The 23,923-nt window shown below is 37.9% G+C and overlaps 1 protein-coding gene across 1 annotated transcript in view; it reads right to left on the bottom strand.

Moving 5' to 3' along the window:
* Nucleotides 1-4,006: 4,006 nt before the first annotated feature.
* Nucleotides 4,007-23,923, bottom strand: part of LOC139723810 (UDP-glucose:glycoprotein glucosyltransferase 1-like) — a 40,220-nt gene continuing 20,303 nt past the window's right edge. The window contains exons 20-36 of the mRNA XM_071635017.1: nucleotides 22,996-23,127; nucleotides 22,462-22,591; nucleotides 20,972-21,089; nucleotides 19,807-19,992; nucleotides 19,026-19,076; nucleotides 18,288-18,426; nucleotides 17,575-17,733; nucleotides 16,780-16,865; nucleotides 15,558-15,642; nucleotides 13,945-14,174; nucleotides 12,562-12,646; nucleotides 9,641-9,750; nucleotides 7,571-7,804; nucleotides 6,498-6,612; nucleotides 5,863-5,979; nucleotides 4,862-5,009; nucleotides 4,007-4,130 (exon numbers count right to left, since the gene is read on the bottom strand). Of these exons, the coding sequence (XP_071491118.1) occupies nucleotides 4,111-4,130; nucleotides 4,862-5,009; nucleotides 5,863-5,979; nucleotides 6,498-6,612; nucleotides 7,571-7,804; nucleotides 9,641-9,750; nucleotides 12,562-12,646; nucleotides 13,945-14,174; nucleotides 15,558-15,642; nucleotides 16,780-16,865; nucleotides 17,575-17,733; nucleotides 18,288-18,426; nucleotides 19,026-19,076; nucleotides 19,807-19,992; nucleotides 20,972-21,089; nucleotides 22,462-22,591; nucleotides 22,996-23,127 (2,145 nt within the window). The 3' untranslated portion in view covers nucleotides 4,007-4,110. The remainder of the gene's footprint in view (nucleotides 4,131-4,861; nucleotides 5,010-5,862; nucleotides 5,980-6,497; nucleotides 6,613-7,570; nucleotides 7,805-9,640; nucleotides 9,751-12,561; nucleotides 12,647-13,944; nucleotides 14,175-15,557; nucleotides 15,643-16,779; nucleotides 16,866-17,574; nucleotides 17,734-18,287; nucleotides 18,427-19,025; nucleotides 19,077-19,806; nucleotides 19,993-20,971; nucleotides 21,090-22,461; nucleotides 22,592-22,995; nucleotides 23,128-23,923) is intronic.

The following is a 23,923-nucleotide window of genomic DNA, read 5'->3' as shown; positions in this document are numbered from 1 at the left end:
AGCTATTGAAAAAGGGTGTTCAATTTTTATTCATCTCAAAATTTTAATCGTCATTGTTCCATCGTCTGAGAATGAAAAACACGTGCGTTGTACATTTCTTCAGACATTTTGTGCGTGTCACGCCTGTGCACATTGTATTTCTATTTTACACAATGCTGATTAAGTCCCTCAGTCTCTTACCTCGGAATGCACGTACAACGTAATCAACATCACACCATGATAGGAGAGAACTGGCCATGTTTTAACCTTCACACACCGTTGCGAAGTACCCTTTTGATTAATATAAATATAAATCCGATGAAAACATACTCGACGCATATTTTGATATACAAATGAAATATGAAATGATCTGCTAATACCTGTTTTGTGGTAAACAACGATATCCTACCACAGCTTTGTGTCTTGCAAGAATTTTCATAACTGCTTTACCGGTATACAACAAGCAACAATATCATTGTTGCAAAACTTTGTATGAAGAAAATAAAACGCCTCTTCTGCTTTAAATCATATACATGTATCATTATAGAAAGGATGCAGTTCATGTAGTTTTATAGACGTTCTTTATTTAATCTTTATAATGATTTATATTTCATTAATGGGTGAAACACGGGGGTCGACCGGGAGACTGTTTTCACAGATCTACAGGATCATACAAAATGTACGTAGGACCTAGGACGCCATCATTCAATAACACACTCCCTATTCACAGTGCATTGCTTTGATCTGTTGTTTACTTACGTTAACATTGTGTCTATTAGCGGAATACTGAAGGCACTAATATGTTTGTGTCAATCTTTAATTATTCTTTGATACATCCTCACAGTATTGACGAAAGTAGTTACTTCCAAAGGGCTTGGAAAAACCATTAACATATTCTATGTACGATTGATAGGATAAAACAATACAAAAACACAACAGCCTGGTGCTGTTACAGTCACGTAACAAATAAGACTATTTTATTACATCCAGGCCATATAGACAATGCCATTTTAAACTGTTTTTCCGTTCATGTAACTGGAAGACACATTTAATTGTAAATGTTGGTAACTGAAGAACAGAACAATGCGATCCATCATCATTATGTGTGTCAAAGGGATGTTAGTTTGGTTAAGATTGAGATCGAGGATTTAACTTTTTGCGAGATGATTAGAAACCACTTATATGAAATATCAAAGAGCATACAATGCTAAGAGGTATTCACAATTTATTTGGAGAAAATTGGTTTTAAAATGGCTGAGATACCAAAAACAAAGTAAAACAAAGTAAAACAAACTTGTCCTTATAAAAAGGTGGGTCACACCTTTTATTAGGACTCTTTGTTTTTAGATATCTCAGCCATTTAAAAATCGATTTTCATCAAATAAACTTTGAATTCCTCTTAGCATTGTATGTTCTGCAATGTTTCATATATTTGGTTTCTAATTATCTTGCAAAAATCTGAATACCCATCTCAACCAAAACTATACCATCCTTTTAAGCTTTCCAGTCATATTAACACAAAATAAATCAACTCTATTATGCATGTGTGTGTGTTTTTTTTCTTTCTTTCTTCAAAACTTACAAAAAGAGTGTGAAGATGCAGATAAAAAATGAGCCGAGAATAATACAGATTTTCAAGTTTAGATGTGATCGAGCATTCAGGAGATACAGTGGTGGTATTTATGCACACTATGTCAATAAATCAAATGAAATAAAAGCATGCTTCAAAAGATTTGAAGAGCTTCAAATTCCAAAACACTGTTCGACTGAAGTTGTAGTTGAAATATATCTACATTTCCACAGTAAACAAATCTCATGAATACAATGTACAATCATACTTCTAATTCTTATCCCTAATCTGTTTGTAAATAAGATTGCAACAAACTCTACTTTAAGACAAAAATAATGTCATTCTGCTTAAAGAGTTGCAAAAACTGGAAAGTACTGAGAGGGGAGTTACAATATAATAAGCGAAGAAGAGGTTACAGAGTCCAAGGTAAAAAAAAGAGTTAAAATTAATGCAAACTGGCCTAGTCGAGTAGTGCAGTTTCAACTAAACATCACTCCATGGACTAACTACGCTATTGATGCAGATATACAACATCTCCGTAATATGGAATATTATTACAAAATACAAAGTACAGGATTTTTCCACTACAAAAATGATTCTCGTTCTCATCGCCTTGAAAAACATTAATCAACGAGCGCGAGTTGTTGGCATTTCGCACATACGAAGTATACACATCGCCAAGTTCTTCCTGCATTACACAAGATACAGAATTGCACCAAATAGAAGTACATGTAGTATGTGCTGCATGAGAGAGAAATGCAATTGCAAAGTCATGCGCAGAAACACATTTGTACCAGATGTGTGAAATACAATGGGCCCTTGGAGGACATTTCCTTCATTGCTTCTGCTACCACACAAAGATGCTGAGATGTGTGAAATACCTTGCATGTGTATGATTTAACCACTGAGACTATAACTGATAGAAAATGTCATATTATATAAAAAGAAAATAGTATTACTGGGAAACAGAATCATTGAATTAGCTGCGGAAATGTAAAAGCTGCCATAGACTTTACATAAGTATAAATATGCACTCGCAAAAATTTGCCAATTTGTACTTATCTTCCAAAAATGGGTTGCCAATATAAGGACCAGTTATAAACTTTGTGAGTCAGGCCTTTAACAATGATGAAACAGAAAAAGGTAATGGCATGTTGGGGAAAAAAAAACAGGGTTCAAGTGAATGAGAGAGAAGTTTTTTGTCTACTTTATGAAATACTGTACTAGCAATAATTAATGACAATTGTGATGAGGAAGATACAATATCACATCACAGAAATAAGTCATTTTGTGGACTTGATGAGATAAATTCATTTGGAGTTGGCACTGACACTGCAACTGTACACTCACTGAATACACTCACACACTGAGATTTAATTCCAATCAACTTCACCACGACGGCTTCTTCTAAATACAAGTTTTTTAGCTGATCTCATTTACATAAAATATAGGTTGGCCCAGTGGATAGGAATACTAATTCCATCCGTATAAATTGATTGTTTTCTTGTTCCTCTCAAACAGAAATTGTCACAGCAATTAAATTGCACAGGAAGAGAAATATATATGTGAGAGAGAGAGAGAGAGAAAAGTGAAATAAATAAAGTTACTACTAATATGACGTCTAACTAGGTGATATTGACATCAATTTTCGATGTAATATCTTAAAAGCATCATATTTAAAAAATGATGTTAAGCTTAAAGATAAATGATGAGGTGAGAAAAAAAAAGAAGAGGACAATTCTTGTGAATATCTATATCATGGACATGATAACAATTTTGCTGGTCAATGCAATTCATTTAAATTGCATTCTAAAACCCTAGTACAGTTATGGCCATAAAGAACACACAACAATTCTATTTTTGAATGAAATAGGAGTCCCAAGACTAAGAGACAAAGAATCAAACAAATTATTCATGTTTACAAAAATCTGACGCTGACCTGTACAGCATTTATCAAAGATTCTTGAAGATTTGGCTGGTCAAGCATTCAAACATTATCTGAATAATGACCGCAAGCTCTTTACACAAGGATTTGTGTATCTCACTGCACTTTACTGCTAACTGTTGGATGGTTTATCTACATGCGTTCTCGTGGCTAGTGCAGACTTGTCAACAGAGAACGTCAGCATGGCACAAAAGTGCAAGGAAAGATGCCGATGTTAAATATGACATTCATACAGGCTCGTACTGCCAGGGTGGAATATTTCCCAGCGTGAAATTTTTGTGCATTCTGCACATTTTGATGCAGGTGTACAAATATGATGCAAATGTTCTGTGTATACTGTATTTCGTCCATGCAGATTTGTTCCATCATCAGCACTGCGTTGACTATCAGCAAAATTAATCACACATACACGTGTAAAACTCACCTTTTTTATCTGAGTAAGAAAAATTAATCCACTTTTGCTGCATGCCTTCAAAAGCCAGTGGTCAATCATTAGAACCTTTGCAATTTGTCTTTTTTTAAATAATTTTTCACTTTTTCCCAACATACTAAAATAATTCCCACTATTTACAATATCGTACTACTGTACAATCATCACAGAGACGGACAGCTGTCATCATAATTCTGTGTGTTCGTCTGAAAAAGAAAGAAATCAAGAGACAAAGAAAAACAAATGCAGCAATCATGCACAGCTGGCATACATGGCGTTACAGAAATTCACCGAGCTTTTCCTACTATAGAGTTATTTCATTAATGAATTCGGGTATTTCTGGTCATATACAGTTATATTTCACTTCTCGTGCATCTGGCTATAAATGGATGTCTAAATACTTCATACTGCATTTAAAAAATGGTTTGAGTTCATGGAGTCGCATCTCAGCTTTAATTCTTTCTTTGTGTTTTCATTCTCTCTCTCTCTACTTGTGCACAGATAGGAATTATGCAAACATTTTAGTCTTGAAACAGTTTCACTATTTTTGTTTTGTGTTAATTCTAACATTTCATGTCTATCACATAATGACAAACATGAAAAATGTATGCATCTACCACCTACAGTGGTATTATATTCAAGATTCATGTTTGCATGTATACGCAACAACACACACAAAAAAAAAATCGTGGGTCTGAAATTTTTTCACAGAAAATAGAAGCACACAAATATTTTTGCTTGATATTTATACCACTATGTAGTCTTGATTCTGGGAATAAAACAAATTTTAATTTCATCTTAATCAGCAGAGTGCGAAAAAAAAAATTCTCATGAGAAAATATCCACTTTTACAGTTTGTGCATTCAAGGTGGGTAGCAGTTCTTACTCTCTCTACAAGGCACATCAAATCTTTTGTTTCAAAATCCCAATTACTCACCTTTAATGTTCTCTGATGTTTCATCTTCTGATGTATCATTTGCTATCCTCTCGAGTAGATTTTTTATTTCGTTATCGTAGTCAACCCACTCTGGAGCTATCCTTACTGCAGCCTTTAATTTAGGTTCCTTGGTAAGAGGATTATTGCACTGGAAAAAAAAAAAGAGGTAAAAAGACAAATTAAAGCTGAAAAATACATCATTTAAACACTACACACTGCTGAGCTCAAGTACAGTACATTGTAATTTATAAAATTGCACTGCAAAAGAAAGTTGTAGGCCAACATTTTCTTCCTTGGTTGCATGTTTTTTGTTTTGTTCTGTTTTTTTCATTTTTTTGAGGGGTGGTGAGAGTACACGTACATGTAGATGGCTTGTTCTAAAAGCGATTTTATCAACCATCGTTCACGTTTTGTATATCTAACAATACATGTACTTAACACTGATCATACTGATTAACATTTTTACATTGGTTGTTTCCATCACTTGCAAATCACTAGCAAATTGTAAATAATACCTTTAACTGCTGAAATATTGAATTTTGGTCAGTTTTTGTACACAAACAATGGAAACTCGTGAGGTGACAACATCTGAGCTCACTCATTTGCATATTCATATCAACCGTACGAAAATTGTTGGGCAAAAATAAGCAAGGCTCCATAATTTCATGACTTTGTTAATTTTCATTCGATTTTGATCAAATTTTCACTATCGTGCTTATAAGATTTTACTCCTTCTTTTCAGGCTAACATTAATCTGGTTTAGAATTGCCCTTTGACACTTTAACCTGGTCTAGAATTGCCCTTTGACACTTTTTGTGCTTTGAGCTGATTGCACAGAAATCCCCACAGCAGAGTACACACTTTCAAAAGTCCCTGGCACTTAGTGGGTTAAGGGTGGCTAAAAGGGATTTAGCAATTTCTGGGGGGGGGGGGGGGGAGGGGGGAGGGGCCACAGGCAGCTCAGGTGTGAAAGGGTTAACAGTATACAAGATGATGCTCACCAAGTCTATAGTTTTGGCTCTAGGTCTCTCTGATTCATGGCACCATGTCTCACAGTACAGCCACTCCTGTGGTAGACTTCTTATCGCCACCTGGTGGATCATGTTGTTTGGCAGGTCCTATACACGTACAGGAGAAAAGGATTTGTAGTCACAGAGTCCCAGTCTCTAATTCCAATATATCTAACTGATCATCATTTTTATGTAATTCAGCCAGGAACAATATCATGCTTTACACAGCAGGAAAATGGAATTCTCGCCAGTTTTGACAGAGAACAGAAAATTATGATGTGACGTGACATGTTTTTTAGTGTCCCCTTATTGTTTCTAATTTCTTTCCCTGAGCAAAGTTGGACAATATTAGATTAATATTCAGAGAACCTTGCTCATGTTAACTTCTCAATTCTGTACAACAACAGCAAATTGTATTTTTCACAATGGTCTTAGATACAAATACTATTCCACATTGGCCATGGCAAAGAGGTGAGAACTGTACGCCTTCATTGTATTTTTTTTTTTGCTTTGTTTTGTTTGAAGATCGATATGAAAATAATTTACGAAAGGTTGACAGCATGTATGGATTGTTAATCACACACTAAATATTTGTTTGGATGATGCACCAAGATTGATTCTCTTACCTGGTCAAGATTAGCTAAACTGTTTGGATCCTGACTCAGTGCCTGGTACTGCCCTCTCAGCCGATCACCTGCCGCTATTTTGCGGAACTTCACCAGGTCCACGACATAGAGGGCGCTAGAAGGAAAGATGAGGGAAAATACGTCTTTGGATAAACCTGATACACAGCTGCAAGAATTGTCCAGTCACACACATTCAATTCAAAAATATTCTGGTGAGCCAATGGAAACCAATTGTAAAATGCATACTAAAGTTAACCAGCTGGTAATCTGTCTAGATAGAAATTTAATCAAATGTCTGATATTTTAGTCACATGATAGTACAAAGTATTGAAAGAATTCTTTTTAGAAAAATAATGAAATTAATGACAATGTACATATATCTTCACTATTTTTTTTCTAAATCAAAAAAAAAAGCAGAATAAGTTGCATTCTCAGCAGCAGATTATAATGTAGTCTTGCAATAACTTCAGAAAAGTTCTACAATGTAGTTGCTACACAGTAGGCTTACGTGATTTCTGGAAAGAATTTGTATTTAAACCACCAGGAAAGTTGTTAAGTGATGTAAATCATCGCCACTTTTTAACTGGCATGTGTGGTTGCAATCACTATCACTATCAAAGTAAAAAACATGTGAAAATTCGAAATTCTATAACTCTCTTAATCGACGTCCAATGTTGATAAAACTTTGATCATTCTGCTTGTCTGATTTTTCTCATCTATCAAAGTTCTCTTGAACATGATGTGGGGATTGCACTTTTAGTATAATAGTTGAAGAGTTTGTTCGCAAAAACCAATAAGTCCATTTTTTAAGATATTGAAGTACGGTCTCTGTCATAAAGTACAAAATAATACCTTTTTAATAATATATAGGTCACTACATATAAAGGTACATTTTCGAAGTTATGGTCAAAAGAAGCAAAAATTTTCTCATTATTCTCTTTAGTTTTCTTGACCTTTATTCACAAATATCTCCATTTGGCAAATATGGACTTATCGGTTTTTACGAACAAACTCTTCATTTACAAACACATTGATTGCAACACAGCAAATTTGGCAATGGCCTCAATCCTTACCTAATGTGGTATTTTCTTCCCGCTAAATGGTTTGCCCAGTAACCTGACTTCCAGAAGCGGAATCCGTCCATTTCTCGCCGGCTGTCGCAGAACGGCACGTAGCCATAAGGCGCCCCTTTCAGGTCAAAGTCAGCCAGCTCCTGCATGTCGGCTCTGACGATCTGATCGGCGTCGACGAAGATGATCTTCTTGATGTTGAGCGGGAAGAGGACATCAAGGAAGAGGATCTTGTAGCTGAGGGAGAGAACACATGCATGACATAATTTGGCCGTGGTTTGCTACCAGGATCTGAGGGTAAAAAATACCTTTTTTTCCCATTTGGTACATTGCAGGCTGTGAGCCTTGAAATTTTCATTAGCTTTTGTTTTCAAGATATTCAGGGTTATACCTACTATTTTAAAGCAATTATCTCCCTCATGACACAGCAAAAAAAGAAAAAGAAAAACTAGATATATCGCTACGGCGACTGATATGCCTCCGCCATAATGCATGGTTCTCCTAATAGGTCTATAGTACAATGTCTTGACAATGTGTGATGACAGTTTCAAACAATTGGCAAAATATTAAAATGACAGGTTTGACACAAATGTGCTGAATGTTCACTTTCCTAGAACTAGGTTCAATTGGATGAATGATTAAAATGTCAGAGTGCAGGTATTTGGGGAACTGATGATTTTTACTTGACTTTTGACCCTTTTATAAGTTTATGCATTGAGTAAGTTTTCAAGGTATTGAGAAAAAGTATAATTTCAGTATCAAATGGGAAAATAGCATTATCTAAACCTGGCCTTTGACCTTTGACCTCACAGTTCCAAAGAGAATCACTGTTAGGTTGAACATGCATAAATATGTAAGTTTCATGATGATACCTATAAGTGAGTTACTTTTGAGATATGGAGGAAAAAGTGCAATTCAGCACTTTCACTTGACCTTTGACCTTTTGACCTTTGACCTTTTGGCAAGAAACTTCCCACAGAATATATATTGGGTAATACATGTATACATCAAATTAAAAAAAACAAAAAACCTTCATTCATTGCATAAATATAAGGAAAGTAGTGATATTTTGAGGAGTTGACCTTGACCTTTGACCCCTGACCTTTGACCCATGACCCCCAACTTCCCTAGATAATCACTGCCCATCGGTACAAGCATATATACTAAGTTCCATGAAGATACCTTGAACCATTTGCGAGATATGGAGAAAAACATGAAATTTCAATTTTTTTTTTCCACAAAATAACCTGTGACCTTTGACCTTTGACCCTGTGACCCTAAAATCCACACAAAGTATTATCCCCCAAGGATATACCCTCAAACCAAGTTTGATGTAAAACCACCACACGGTTCTTGAGATATCGACAAAAACAAAACGGGACGGACGGACGTACGGATGTACGGACGGACGGACGGACGGACGGACGACCCGAAAACATAATGCCTCCGGCCACTTCGTTGCGGAGGCATAAAAAAAGAAGGCATTTCTGTAGATACACCCCTGTATTTACACAATGACATTGGTAAAGAGATTTGGCAGAAGGGCATGTCTGCAGATACACCCTTTTGCCGTAATAATAGAAATATCCATTGCCATGTAACAGAAGTGTATCCCCCTGATAGTTAAACTATAGGGGTTAACAGTACACAACTATGGGCCTGCATACCACAGAAAAAAAGAAAAACGGTAAAAAGGTGTGATCAGTAGAGTATATACAAGTCAGCAACCTCATTATGACCTTTGACCCTATAAAACATGGAATTCCAAGGGCAGCAGCTTAAAAAAAAATATACAAAAAACAGCAGGAGTCTAGACTTGACTATCGTACACTAGAGAACCACAATTTCAACAACAGTCATCACTAAATGCCATCTGCAGTGTGCATGCAAAATACCTACTAAAATATGACCCTTGATCCTACAAAAGGTGGAACACTGTGAGCAGCATCACCATAAACAATAGGGTCTAAATTTCAACATGCCAGTTCATATGAATTTTTTGAGAAAAAATGTTATCAAGAACTGTGGATGGTTGAGCATGCATAAATGGATAAAAGAGGCATATTTACTCACCCCCAAATGACCCTTTGTTTCTCTGTCTGCTGATGTAGCCATCGCGGCCATTTATACTGGACCAGTTCGTACTCAAAGTTATACTCCTTGGCCATGTGTGGAATGCTTTCCTGTTCACATACAGAAATCAGATTCCAAATGAGTATGTGTCAGTCTCAAACACACTAATGAAAATATCATACTTTGTACAACTACAAGAGTGAAGACAAAAACGTAAAATTATCTTATAAATCATTCCTTATTGTACCTGTACAATTTCATGAGCACTAAGCAATATTAGCTGTATTTGAAAGGGCAACACACCAAAAGACTGGACAATAAATGCATAGTTTAGGACTTATTTGTAAAGAGGCTTTCCAGTATTTTTTTGTCTTTTTTGCTAAAAAATGATAGAAGTAACTTTTGTCTTATATTCTACCCTTTAGCCCACCGAGTCACAGAAAACATGTTTCTGTCGTTCGTCCTGTTTTTTTTTTTTTTTTTTTTTTTTTTTTTTAATTGCTTACTTTTCGTCCCTGGTAAATCACAAAGTAGAATGAGAAAATTTCTCTCTTTTTTTTCATTTGTAACTCTGTTTTGGTCATATAACATTTTGTGAGCTGGCTGAGGAATTATAAGTTTCTAAATCATTACATTATTGATTCTAAAATTGGCAACATATTCTTCAAGCATAAAGGTAATATTTCTCTGTAAAATGCAATGCAGCACTGCTCAAATGAGGTGTGGGAGCATTGACTCTCGTATTACCATCTGGATGGCAACTTGGATAATGTACAATGTAAATAGCATTTTGATGTAGTGAATGATCCTCAAAGGTTTAACAATTACAAATCCACAACAACAGCTACTCTTTATGGTCTGCAACCCTTGGAGGTTCTGACATTAAGGGGGCACTATACTGACTATTTGCCTGCTCTTGGTTCACTTGTTTCCAAGGGGACAATATAACAGCAACCATTTCGCCGCGCAAAATTTTTTGACAGCGCCGCTCGCTGACTTTTTACTTTCAAGTCTCGCGCAACTTTTGAGACCAAATTTGTCGCGCCCGGGCATACCGTTCCGAAGCCACGCCCCTTAAAAAAATTTTCGTCAACCCCAAAATTGCTCAAAAACGTGATTTTGTGTACAAAGTCAATATAAATTGTGTTTTTTCAATTAATTCATATAAAGATTCATATTTTTAATTTTGATAGCTGAAATAAACTTATTTTAGTATAATTATGCTTCTAAAGATGTGTATGACAAATTCTGCTGAAAAAAGCAACAAAAACAAAAGTTCGAAAAAACAACGAAATACATTAAAAAATGATAAAACAAAATCAATTTTGATACTGAATTTTTTTTTACGCACAAATGTTCGGAATGTCACTAGGAATATTTACACCAAAAATCAGCATTCCATAAGCTTTTATAAGCCAATTACAAACGAAAATGAGGTTTTTTGCATATATTTGCATAATTAATCAATTCAAAATAGACAAGGAAAAGTAGAAATTACGCGGTGCGTAAAATATGTCCCCGCCGGAAGTAGCATTTAGTAGCAAAATGTACAATATAGGTAAAAAGATCAAGGTCAAAGGTGAAAGAAGTCAAGGGTCAAAATTCTATGTAGAAGTTTTGAAGCCCTCACCTAGTGCCATCATATAAAGCAAACGAAATCGAAATCGGGTTAGAAATGGCGAAGGAGTAGCATTTTGTAGCCAATGTACAATATAGGTTAAAAAAATCAAGGTCAAAGGTCAAAGAAGTCAAAGGTCAAAATTCTGTGTAGAAGTTTTGAAGCCCTCACCTAGTTCCATCACATAAAGCAAACGGAATCGAAATCGGGTTAGAAATGGCGAAGGAGTAGCATTTGGTAGCAAAATGTACAATACAGGTCAAAAATCAAGGTCAAAGGTCAAAGAAGTCAAAGGTCAAAATTCTGTGTAGAAATTTTGAAGCCCTCACTTAGTGCCATCACTTAAAGCAAACGGAATTTAAATCGGGTAACAAATGGCGAAGGAGTAGCATTTTGTAGCAAAATGTAAAATATAGGTCAAAAATCAAGGTCAAAGGTCAAAGAAGTCAAAGGTCAAAATTCTGTGTAGAAGTTTTGAAGCCCTCACCTAGTGCCATCACATAAAGCAAACGGAATCGAAATCTGGTTAGAAATGGCGAAGGAGTAGCATTTTGTAGGCAATGTCCAATATAGGTCAAAAATCAAGGTCAAAGGTCAAAGAAGTCAAAGGTCAAAATTCTGTGTAGAAGTTTTGAAGCCCTCACCTAGTGCCATCATATAAAGCAAACGGAATCAAAATCGGGTTAGAAATGGCGAAGGAGTAGCATTTTGAAGCAAAATGTACAATATAGGTCAAAGGTCAAGGTCAAAGGTCACAACTGAAATTCTGTATAGAAGTTTCAAAGCTCCCATGTAGTGCTATCATATAAAGCAAACAGAATCAAAATCGGGTTAGAAATGGCGAAGGAGTAGCATTTTGAACATTTTGATCACACACGGACGCACGGACAGACGGACAGACGGACAGACGGACACACGGACACACGGACACACGGACACACAGACACACACACGTACGGAGCCCGTTTCATAGTCCCCTGCTCGAACTCGTTCGGCGGGGACAAAAATGCAGATTTTTTTGAAAATTTAACTTAACAGTCTTGTAGATTACATCCGGCTTCATGTTCATGCAAAATTTTGCGGCGATCGCGCGATCAACGGCCAAGATCTGAAGGGGGGGGGGGCCATAATGCCCCCCCCCCCCCCCCCCCCCCCCCCCCCCCCCCCAGGAATTCAAACTTGCTAAATAGCCCAGGTAAGTTAGGGTTAACAGAATTGTGGCTGGCCTTTTTGGTACAGTTAAAAATCTACTTCAGAGTAGCCAGACAGGTCTCATTCACTTCGACTCTGACCACTGACTGACCTTGAATGTGGGTGAGAGGTAGTTCTTGAGGAACCAGAACTTGACCGGTGACTTGGTGTGCTTCAGAACACTCAGCATCATGATTCTGCAAAATTAAGAGAGAACACCGAATGAAGCCTTTTGCATCAGGCAGTTATTTGACAATTGTTACCACAGCCACTCAACCCAGCATGCAGGCACCCACGAGAATGAGCAAAACTGGCTTGACAGACATATAACCTACATAGGTGTTGACTTGTATACTTCCGGTAATGTGTAGTTACTGTGTAGCAGGCACGGACAGAAAGTATATGTAGCAATCGCATCTAATTTTCCCTTTTTATTATGACTAAAACATCATCAGTTCACAAGATAAAAGCATTTTTTTCATGGCTTACAACTTGATACAAATGCTGAGAAAATCTCCAAACCTCTGGTAGTTTGGAGACAGAGATAGTGCTCCCTGTTTTTTCTCTACAATCAAATAAAGCTCTTGTTGTGCTCATCTTCAACACAATGTTACGGACATTAAACAGTGCTGCTGCCATTTTGGGTGTTTACAGTTAGGCCAAAAAAAAAAAATTGTTGCATTGGCGTAACCCACCCGACCCTAAAAATTCCGCTGACCCCATGTTTTTTTATTATTTTTTTTTGCTATCGATATCAAATATCTTGTTGATTGCGATCGCGATCGCACAAACCCGGAAGTGGAAACGGCTCTGGGGATATCGGATGTACGAGGGAGAGATCTAGCGCCTCGCATAAGCCTTCCTTGATCAGTACGTCATCTGTTTCCAACACGGACACGTACTCTAACAAGATTTATTCAGTGTATACGTAGCATTCAGACTGCGATGTATTGTGCACAGTTTTGCCATAGGTTTCTTGTGTGGAGAACTTACACGAATCTGTATATGTGGGACTGTAATAGAGATCGCCGTGTGCGATGAAAAGATCGTACATATGGGTCAATTTGCATCTATCTTATCTAAGTCAAAGTAGTAAAATATGAAGTGAAAACATTCAGGATAGGGATTTCAACATCTTTAAATTCTGTGAAGGGGTATAATTCCAGTAATATCGGCCTCATAAATGATTTGTAGAATAGATGAACACAGCACATTCGGTGCAGCAGTTGTAACTGTTTACTGAGCTGAGCACAAGTTTTACACGTAAAATGCAAGTAGCAAAAAAAAAAAAAAAAAAAAAAAAAAAAAAATCCGCCCGACCGACCCTATTTGAAAATCTCATGTTACGCCAATGCAACAATTTTTTTTTTTTGGCCTTATATGTGATAGGAGAAATTGCCCTCATACGTAATGGAGCTATGCGTCCAAGGGAGGGCGCTCTTTCATATGGCACATAATGCACCATACAACTCTCCTGAACAAATGAGATTCCTACCTGAGGAGTCTTTCGTAAAGGTGCCCTGAGGCCAGCGAGAAGATGTTGATCTGGCTGTCCCTGTCGCCGCCTGCATCGGCGCCCTCTTTTGTCTTGCCGCTGCCAGTCAGTCCCGAGATGGAGCTGGAGATGGAGTCCCAGATTCCTCCGCCGCCACCCCCATTTTGGCCATTCTTCCCTGAGTCACTGGAGAGCAGGTCCTCGTGCTGCATGTCTGGCTTCTTTTTCACCTGTTATTCAATTAAAATTTGACATTTCACCAGTCACCCATTGAAATTTGACATTCCACCTGTCACCCCTTTGAAATTTGACATTCCACCTGTCACCCATTGAAATTTGACATTCCATATGTCACCCATTGAAATTTGACATTCCACCTGTCACCCATTGAAATTTGACATTCCATATGTCACCCATTGAAATTTGACATTCCACCTGTCACCCATTGAAATTTGACATTCCACCTGTCACCCATTGAAATTTGACATTCCACCTGTCACCCATTGAAATTTGGCATTCCACCTGTCACCCATTGATATCTGACATTTCACCTGTCACTCATTGAAATTTGACATTCCACCTGTCACCCCTTTGAAATTTGACATTTCACCTGTCACCCATTGAAATTTGACATTTCACCTGTCACTCATTGAAATTTGACATTCCACCTGTCACCCATTGAAATTTGACATTTCACCTGTCACCCCTTTGAAATTTGACATTTCACCTGTCACCCATTGAAATTTGACATTTCACCTGTCATCCGTTGAAATTTGACATTCCACCTGTCACTCATTGAAATTTTACATTTCACTTGTCACCCCTTTGAAATTTGACATTTCACCTGTCACCCATTGAAATTAGACATTTCACCTGTCATCCATTGAAATTTGACATTCCACCTGTCACTCATTGAAATTTGACATTTCACCTGTCACAACTTTGAAATTTGATATTGAAATCTGACATTTCAACTGTCCCCTCTTTGAAAATTGACATTCCACCTGCCACTTAACTGAAATCTAAAATGCTACCCATCACCAATTGAAATTTGACGTTTCACATGTGACCCGATTGAAATTTGACATCTTGATTTTTTAATGAACTCCTACCATTGACAATGAATGTTTGACATGCTTGATTGCTAATTTGATTCACCAGAGTTACATTACTCCTCGAACTTTTTGACTATGAAGCTCACCATTAGGGCCATACTGAGAAAAGACATTTCTACCCCTACTGTGCTTTCATTGCCCATGAGCACAAATGACAGGAGTCTTAGTGAATGGAGATTACCTAGCGGCAATCATCCTGATCCCTATTATTGGACAGAGAACTCCACAAAGTTTTATTTGTTTTGTGTTTTATTTTTTTTTACAAAAATATAAATTCCTTTGACTTGTCACTGATATAAGGGTGATATAATTCCTCTGCTCTCTGAAAGAGGTAAGTCAAGTGCTCTTTCATTATGCTAGAAAAGTGAAAATATCTTGATTTTTCTTAGTATTTTCTTTATATTAAATCAAAATATGCATGATTCATGGACTAGGTTTAAAATCCTTCAGTGAATTCCACCCTTTGGAGTCTGAAAAGCATAGATACAACTGGCTTACCTTCAGTCTAACTATTTTGGCCTTGAAGCTGTCCATGACAACCTGCACCTCATCGCTGCCTTCTGTTGAGTCAGTGCCCTCATGACTGGGGTGAGAAAAGAATTGAGTTTCTGGCATTTTTAACATGCCCGTAACTTGCAGACCTTGCTACCATTGAACAGCCGCGGTCACAATATGCGAAACTACACATAGTTTGCTTACCTATAACGTTCTGAAGTTTGAACACACACTCAAACTACCAACGCGTAGTTTCAGTCATGCAAAACTCCCCACAGTTTTGCATTTGGCCTCTTACAAGAAAGAAATTCAAATGCGCAGCAGCATACAAATGAATGCACAATGTGCATACACATAAAAGGCTCTGTGTCACGTCACAAACTTCTTGAAGTTTTAGCCGCGTGCTCTCACACTACACAAAGCTATGTGTAGTCTCATGAGAAGTGAGAAACTTCTGAAGTGCATGCTGGTAACTTCTTGTGAAGTTTGTTGTCACACTGCTCGAACTATGTGAAGAAATACCTCATAGTGAAATTACGCATAGTTTCCCGTAGCATAACCTTGCCTAACATGCTCTTCAAACAACAGAACCTCTCTTCTGGGGAGTGTTTCATCAACGTTTGTCAGCGCTGACAACTTGAATCACCATAGTAACAGTCAGTGACCAGAGCATCTCGGCCAATCAAAACCAAGGATTTTGCTGAAATTGTCAGTGCTGACAAATGTTGATGAAACACCCCCCTGATCACGAAAGTGACCATCCTGGGTCAAATGGGGTGTGCTCTTTTGGATGTAAACAGCAGGGGATATATGTTTGGAATAAAACACATGAACTTTGCGTGTATGCCATCCCGTAAATCGATGATGTGGTAATTTGATCTGTATTATACCTGGCTATACTTGAGTGCCTGCAGTCCTGTTACTCCTACTTTCATCTATTAAAATTGAAGACAGTAGCTCTGTCCCTCCCTCATATGGAAATAGATGATTGTAAAATTCCACTTGTTTTAGGGGTATCCCTCATTGCATAATAATACTGAGAAATCAAAATCAAAATGAGTCTGCTCTTTAACAGAACTGATAAACACACAAACACTGTACACACACACACACACATACAAATTACTATGAAAGGTAAACTACCAGTTACACTGAATCACTTCTCAATTTACAGGAGAAAATCAAGATGAAAGAGAAATGAAGGTTCTAGAGTACAATCTCTTACCTTGCCACTTCATATATATCTGCTGATCGCCCCTGACGAAGTCTCAGCATCCACGCCCCTGGGTTGGCCTTAAGTTGCAAGTAGCCCTGTCAGGGAATAAACAGAAGGAATGAAAGACCTATGTGTTGGATATAGCACTCAGTCAGATGGACATGCAGCTTTGTGCCATCACCTTAATGTGTGAAACACAAACTGTATCATCATCTTTGGCAAACACCACCAACATTATTACTACTCAACTGTCACTATCAACATCAACATCAACATCAACATCAACATCAACATCAACATCAACATCAACATCATCAACATCAACATCAACATCATTAACATCAACATCAACATTAACATCAACATCAACATCATTAACATCAACATCATCAACATCAACATCAACATCAACATCAAATCAAATCATCAACATCAACATCAACACCATCATCAACATCAACATCAACATCAACATCAACATCAACATCATCATCAACATCATCAACATCAACATCAACATCAACATCAACATCAACATCAAAATCATCAACATCAACATCAACGTCAACATCATCACCATCACCATCATCATGACCACCACTTTTGTCATTGTTACAGTTTTACTTATCAATTTTATTCTTGACTATATAGCCATCTTTACAAAATCATTAACGTAATTGTCGTTATCATCATCATCATCATCTTCACAACCTCATCATACGTCCTCATCATCAAAATTACAATCTTGATCATCCCTGTCACTTGTCAAAGTCAGAATCTCTCGAGCCACTATCTCCCACTCACCAAGTTTGCCATGACTATGGTGTCCACCATGACTGGGTTGGCAGCGGTCCCCAGGGTGAACTGAAGGCCGCGAGGTGGCTGACCAGTGTTCTGCTCGAAGCAGTGGCCTTCGAGCAGCAAGTACTCCAACTCGTACTCGGCGTGAATGCTGCCGCTGACCTGCCGCAAAAGAGAAACACAGATGCAATGAGAGTTTCTTGTCTCTTCATTTCTTTTATTTGGGGGGGGGGGGGAGGGGGAGGGGATGAATAGGTGAATGTTGATAAAAGAGTTTGACAAGTAACTTGTACATCCATTGTTACAAATGGAAATCTTTTTGTTCAACTAGACCCTGCGACATACAGACAACTGGCAGATTATTAAACATTTCTAAGGCTGTGAGTACTTAAACCTGTTACAAGCTAAACTTCTTCATGAATTTCCTGGTTTCATGAGATGGCTACATTGATTTCCAGTTGCATTTAGATGGCAATGTATGCCTCTCCTGTAAATCTTACAATAAGATCATAATCATACTATGAAACAGGCATGAAACATAAAAAAATTACACTGAACACAATAAAATCTTTGAAACTTTCTGAAACAATGAACAATTGTTTACTATCAAGGGTTTTCTCATTACCCTAGGCATCACAAGTCCTTATTTTTTCTCAGTCTTAAAAACCAGGGCTACAATACGAGATAAGACAAAATCTCTGCTTTGACTGTCTCACCTCACTGAGCTTGATGTTGTCCAGGTCATAGGGTGTCCTAACAGACTCCACCAGCCAGCTCTCTGGTGTGAGAACATTCATGGTCAGCAGTGTGTCCGCCGGCATGTCCGAGAACTTGGCCGAAGGTCCGGCGGTCAAGCTACCATCAAATAGAAATGCATTAGTGATGCATATGTCACACATACCAGGTTTTGGGTGTTTTTTTTTTTTTCATCAATCATAGCTGACTTCATGGACAGCACAAGAGTTTGGCTCCATTTGAATAATGATGTCTGTTGACAAAACTTGTGACTCACTACAAAAAGGAATTTTCATCTCTATGAAGTGACATGCAGCTATTCGGGGGTATCCCACATTAACAGGTATAGCATTTTCAGAAGCATGACCCTGTGTATCTTTGACACGCAGTTACACAATTTATGACAGCACACTGCTGAGTTGCTCAAAAAACAATGCAAATGAAATTACTTATGGCAATTCAGTTCCAATGATAAATATCAGCATTCTTGAAGCAGTCCAGAACACAGGACACAGAAAAAGCAAACAATCTGTTGTTTGTTGTTGTGTTTTGTTTTTCTTCTACCCAAGGTTATGCATGCTGTTAGGGAGTTCTCTACATGCGATCACAAAAGTTTTTCTTTAAATGAAAAACAAACACAAATGAGAGAAAACTGAACATGGCACTGGGCATTCGGAAAGTCACTGAATTTCCTGACAATTAGAAAAAGTATATCTCACCTGCTATCAACTCTGAATGCCAACTCAGGTTCCAAGACATATCGGTAGAAGCTGTTTGATAATAAAGAACAAAAAGAGCTTGAATTTGCGAGGCTAATCAGTATAAAACAAAGCTCTTTCCAGACTGTGAATATTACCATCAAACACAAATGTGTCTTTTGTGTGACAGTGGGTCTCTGAACTAGAGCATCTGTGGAGGATGCTACTGGTTAGGTCACAAATTGGCCTCAATCAACAGCTTCCAAATATATGTACTAGTATTATAACCTCTACTGTTTGAATAAAATATCCTTCTTGGTTTGCATTTAGATGCAAGAAAGTATATGTTTCAATATTTTCATGGATTTAATCCATTGATCTTTCGAATGAGCTTCGGACAATGTGAACTGAGAAACCAAATCTAATCTTGACAACCTACAACTTGTTGAGAAAATGTAATGGTTTCCTTGCATATACTAAATGTCACAAATAGAAAACTGCCAAAGGACTCCATACTTTACATACCACTAAAACCTAGCATAAATGAGCATATGTGGGACTGAAGAAGACCATGTGAAACTGACATTTAAAAGAGACATTTCGCAAAACCAAAAAATCCGTAAGGGTTTAATGGTTACAACTTTCCAAAAATCCCTCTAAAATATCTTGAAACAGGAATCCAAAAATATGAAAAAATGGTGGATGATTTCCTCCCCCCTCCCCCTTGAAAATCAAAAGACTCTACATTTTTGTGAAACATGAAGAAACGACCCCCGTCTCCGACATCAAATTGGCCACTGACCTCTTGAGCGGCAGTTCCGAGAGCTGCGCCTTGGGGTTCATGAAGACGTTGATGTTGACGTTGAGGGCCTCGGAGAGCATCAGGAGGAGGTGACTCCACTTCTGGCTCTCTCGGGTCAGCGGGTCCAGCACGGCCACGATGTCGTAGCTGGGCTCGTCTGGCTTCCTGGGGGCTACAGATATCATGCTGGGGGCAAAAAAAAAAAGAAAGACAAGAAAATGAAGAAATCAAAGATAGCTAATCATGAACAGCTGATGCTTATTACATATCTTACTTAATTTTGCAGTGTCATGGGGCTCACACATGAATATCGTATCATTACAGAGTACCGATACTGAAGTGACGATGTTACAATCTTTTGCTTTAGCTTGGGTTGGAGCCATGTGCATGCATTAACACCTGGGCCATATGAGGTTGTTTGGAACCAGTTCCCATGGCAATGAATGGCCATCACATCCTTATGTACATCACCAGTACTCTGCGCTTGTCACCGATTAAAGCCACGACATTATGAAAGGTAGGTTCTCATAGAAGCAACTGTGACCTCCTCACTTGTGAAAATATCTCTACGCAAAAATAACAGATTTTACAGTACTAAATTTACAACTAATTCCTGAATTGAGAGCCTAAAAGCTATTTCAGAAAATAAATGTTCTTGTTTTACTTGTGTGAATTTCTTTCTGATTTCACTCAGGTTTAAAGGAATGGTATAGCTTTGGTTCATATGGGGGAATTCAGAGTTTCACATTTTGCAAGATAACTAGAAAATATTTATGAAATATTAAAGAGCCTACAATTCTAAGAGGAATTAAACTGTATTTGATGCAAATCGGTTTTGAAATGGCTGAGATATCCAAAAACAAAGTAAAACATACAGTGTATATTGATCCTAATAAAAGGTGGGTTCAACCTTTCATTTGGATTGGTTTGTTTTGAATATCTCAGCCATTTCAAAACTAATTTTCATCCAATAAACTTTGAATTCCTCATATAATTATAAGCTCTTTCATATTTCACCAGAGGTTTCTCATTACATAAAGAAATCATCATAAAAAAAAATGGAAACCTGAAATCCCCCATCTCAACCAAAACTGTAGCATCCCTTAAAATCTGTGGCTAAAACTCTGTCACAAACATCATCCACTGAACAGTGATGCAGTCCCACCTATGCTGCTTCTTCCAGTACTGGGTGTCCTTCCGGGCATCTGACTGGCTGCTGGAGGCAAGGAGGGCATCCGTCCGCATCACCAGGTCACTGGTAGAGTCCTTCTTCTCTCCCTTGGCTACCTTCACCAGGCTACTTTGGAGCTAGGATGGAATATAAGGACACCACAAATAATGTTGGCTATAATGATTACAGGGATGCCAACTTTGTATACAGCACTGCAGTATTCTGAGGGCTGGAAAGGCATATTTTTGTGGCAAAATAGTAAAAAGTATTTTCACCTTTCCTGCATTAGACATGTGCAGAAATACAATTTGAGAAAAAACAAGGAAAAGTGGAAATTACGCGGTGCGTAATATATGTCCCCGCCAGAAGTAGCATTTTGTAGCAAAATGTACAATTAGGTCAAAAATCAAGGTCAAAGGTCAAAGAAGTCAAAGGTCAAAATTCTGTGTAGAAGTTTTTAAGCCCTCACCTAGTGCCATCACTTAAAGCAAACGGAATCAAAATCGGGTTAGAAATGGCAAAGGAGTAGCATTTTGTAGCAAAATGTACAATATAGGTAAAAAATCAAGGTCAAAGGTCAAAGGTCAAAATTCTGTGTAGAAGTTTTGAAGCCCTCACCTAGTGCCATCACATAAAGCAAACAGAATCGAAATTTGGTTAGAAATGGCGAAGGAGTAGCATTTTGTAGCAAAATGTACAATATAGGTCAAAAATCAAGGTCAAAGGTCAAAGAAGTCAAAGGTCAAAATTCTGTGCAGAAGTTTTGAAGCCCTCACCTAGTGCCATCACATAAAGCAAACGGAATCGAAATCGGGTTAGAAATGGCGAAGGAGTAGCATTTTGTAGCATTTTGATCACACACGGACGCACACACGGACACACGGACGTACGGACGCACGGACACACACACGGACACACACACGTACGGAGCCCGTTTCATAGTCCCCTGCTCGAACTCGTTCGGCGGGGACAAAAAATAGTTTCCATGAAACCTTCAGCATTTTTGGCACCTCCCCTAAAAACAAACAAACAAACAAAAAACTAACAAAAAACAGAGCACAAAATACTGTAGAAAACTAAGAGTTGGTACATCTGTCATCATGTACATGAACATGATAACATAATACAACCAGAACATTTCTGTTTCCTGTTTTTTCATTCCAGTTAATTATAAGCAAGCACATGGTAATCACTGTAATCTTCAAACACTTCAGACAGGTGATATTTGGGATGGCACTTTTATTTCAAAAATATGTACTGTTTTCTTTCTGGTCCAAAAGTATAGGCCTGACATCACAGATGATTTTAACACGAGCAAGTGAAGATATTAGAAATTGGACAGGGGAGAGGAATGACAACTATGACATTAGCACACAAGGTGATAACAATGAAGATAATTTGGTGACAATGATTGACAAGACAATAACAGTGCAGGAACATTTGACAATGATGATTACGACGACAATGATAGACAATATCATTACAGCATGAGCACAAAGGATATGTACTCACTTTATTTTTCACATTAGTTGCAGAGTTACTGCTGATAAGCTTCTCAATCAGCTCAAAGTCTGCCATCTCAAACAGCTCTCCTGGAGAAAATGGTCCATATACCTGTAAAACAAGATGACATTTAAAAGAAGTGATGATTACGAAAGGGATGAATTGCTCATGATGAGTAGGGAGTGAAGCTTCAGACATACAATGATACTTACGAAACATTTTTCTTCAACTCTGATGCACTTAGTTATCTAAATGTGTATTATCTCCTCTGAAATACAAATCAATAAAATCTATACTAAAAGCCAAAGTGAGGTACACATGTCCCTAGATTTTCCAATGAAATTTGCTTGCTCTGTGAGAAAATCTGCAGGCCCAAGGCAAAATCACAATACTGACAGTGAATCCAATGCCTTTTTTTTTTCAGTAACAGATTCGCAGATGCAACATTTCTCTCACTGAGGGTTGAGGGAATTGCATTGACATGCAAGCCTTTATGCCGCCCACGGGCCCCTTACCCTGCTGTTGGCCACCAAGGCCCTGGCACCTGGATCCAGCCCCAGGGTGTCCCTGGCAAAGGCCTGCTGGTTTGCCAAGATGGGTGCAAAAGACTTCTGGTACGCCTGGCTGAAAGCATCCATGTCCATTCCCTGGGAAAAAGAGAAAAAACTTTTATCATTCTGGCAAGTCCCAAATTTGACGTTTCTGCCACTTTTAAGTATGAAGAGAAATTCACTTTACTTCCTCCCAGACATAGAAATTTTGCATGTTAGTATATCACATAACTGAACTTCTGTCTGACAGCCAGTGCAACATGTAGTTCATATCCCTTATAGCAGGGCTCGACACTAACGGTGGCCCGGTGGCCCGGGGCCACCAAAAATGAAAGTCGGGCCACCAAATCTAAAAAAACGGCAAATTTGGTGGCCCGCCTCGGGCCACCAAAATCTTTTAAAAGTATGTCAATAAATTCGTAACTTTTTGCGCCGGAAATTAGCAGTTAAATTTGTTAAAAGGATGGATGAAAAGGACGAATGAGTGCCTGAGAGTGAGTGTTGCAAGTTTGTTGAAGTTTATTTATGAGTAGATATGTACAGCTTCTAATTATTACTATCATAAAACTTAAATATTTGACTCATTAAAAAAAACAGGACTTTTAATGTTTTTATTGGGTTTTTTTTCGGGACACCAAATTTTTCTCTCGGGCCACCAAAAATTTGAAATTTAGGATTTTGGTGGCCCCATCGGGCCACCTAACAAAAAAGTTAGTGTCGAGCCATGCTTATAGCAGCGGGTCCTGAATACAGAAGTAATCAAATTAATGAATTCTTGTGTCAAGGCATCATTTACCAAATGTGACCCTGCATCACAAAACCAACAAAAAGTCGCCAGACATGGATTTTTAGTTAAGGGCAGATTCTGAAAGAGCAGACTCTAAGCTTTAAA

The sequence above is a fragment of the Diadema antillarum genome, unplaced genomic scaffold (genome assembly GCF_040938485.1).
Source record: "Diadema antillarum isolate AM-2024a unplaced genomic scaffold, OU_Dant_1.0 scf00000201, whole genome shotgun sequence".
In the NCBI taxonomy this organism is placed as follows: domain Eukaryota; kingdom Metazoa; phylum Echinodermata; class Echinoidea; order Diadematoida; family Diadematidae; genus Diadema; species Diadema antillarum.
This window is presented reverse-complemented; position numbering and strand designations above follow the sequence as displayed.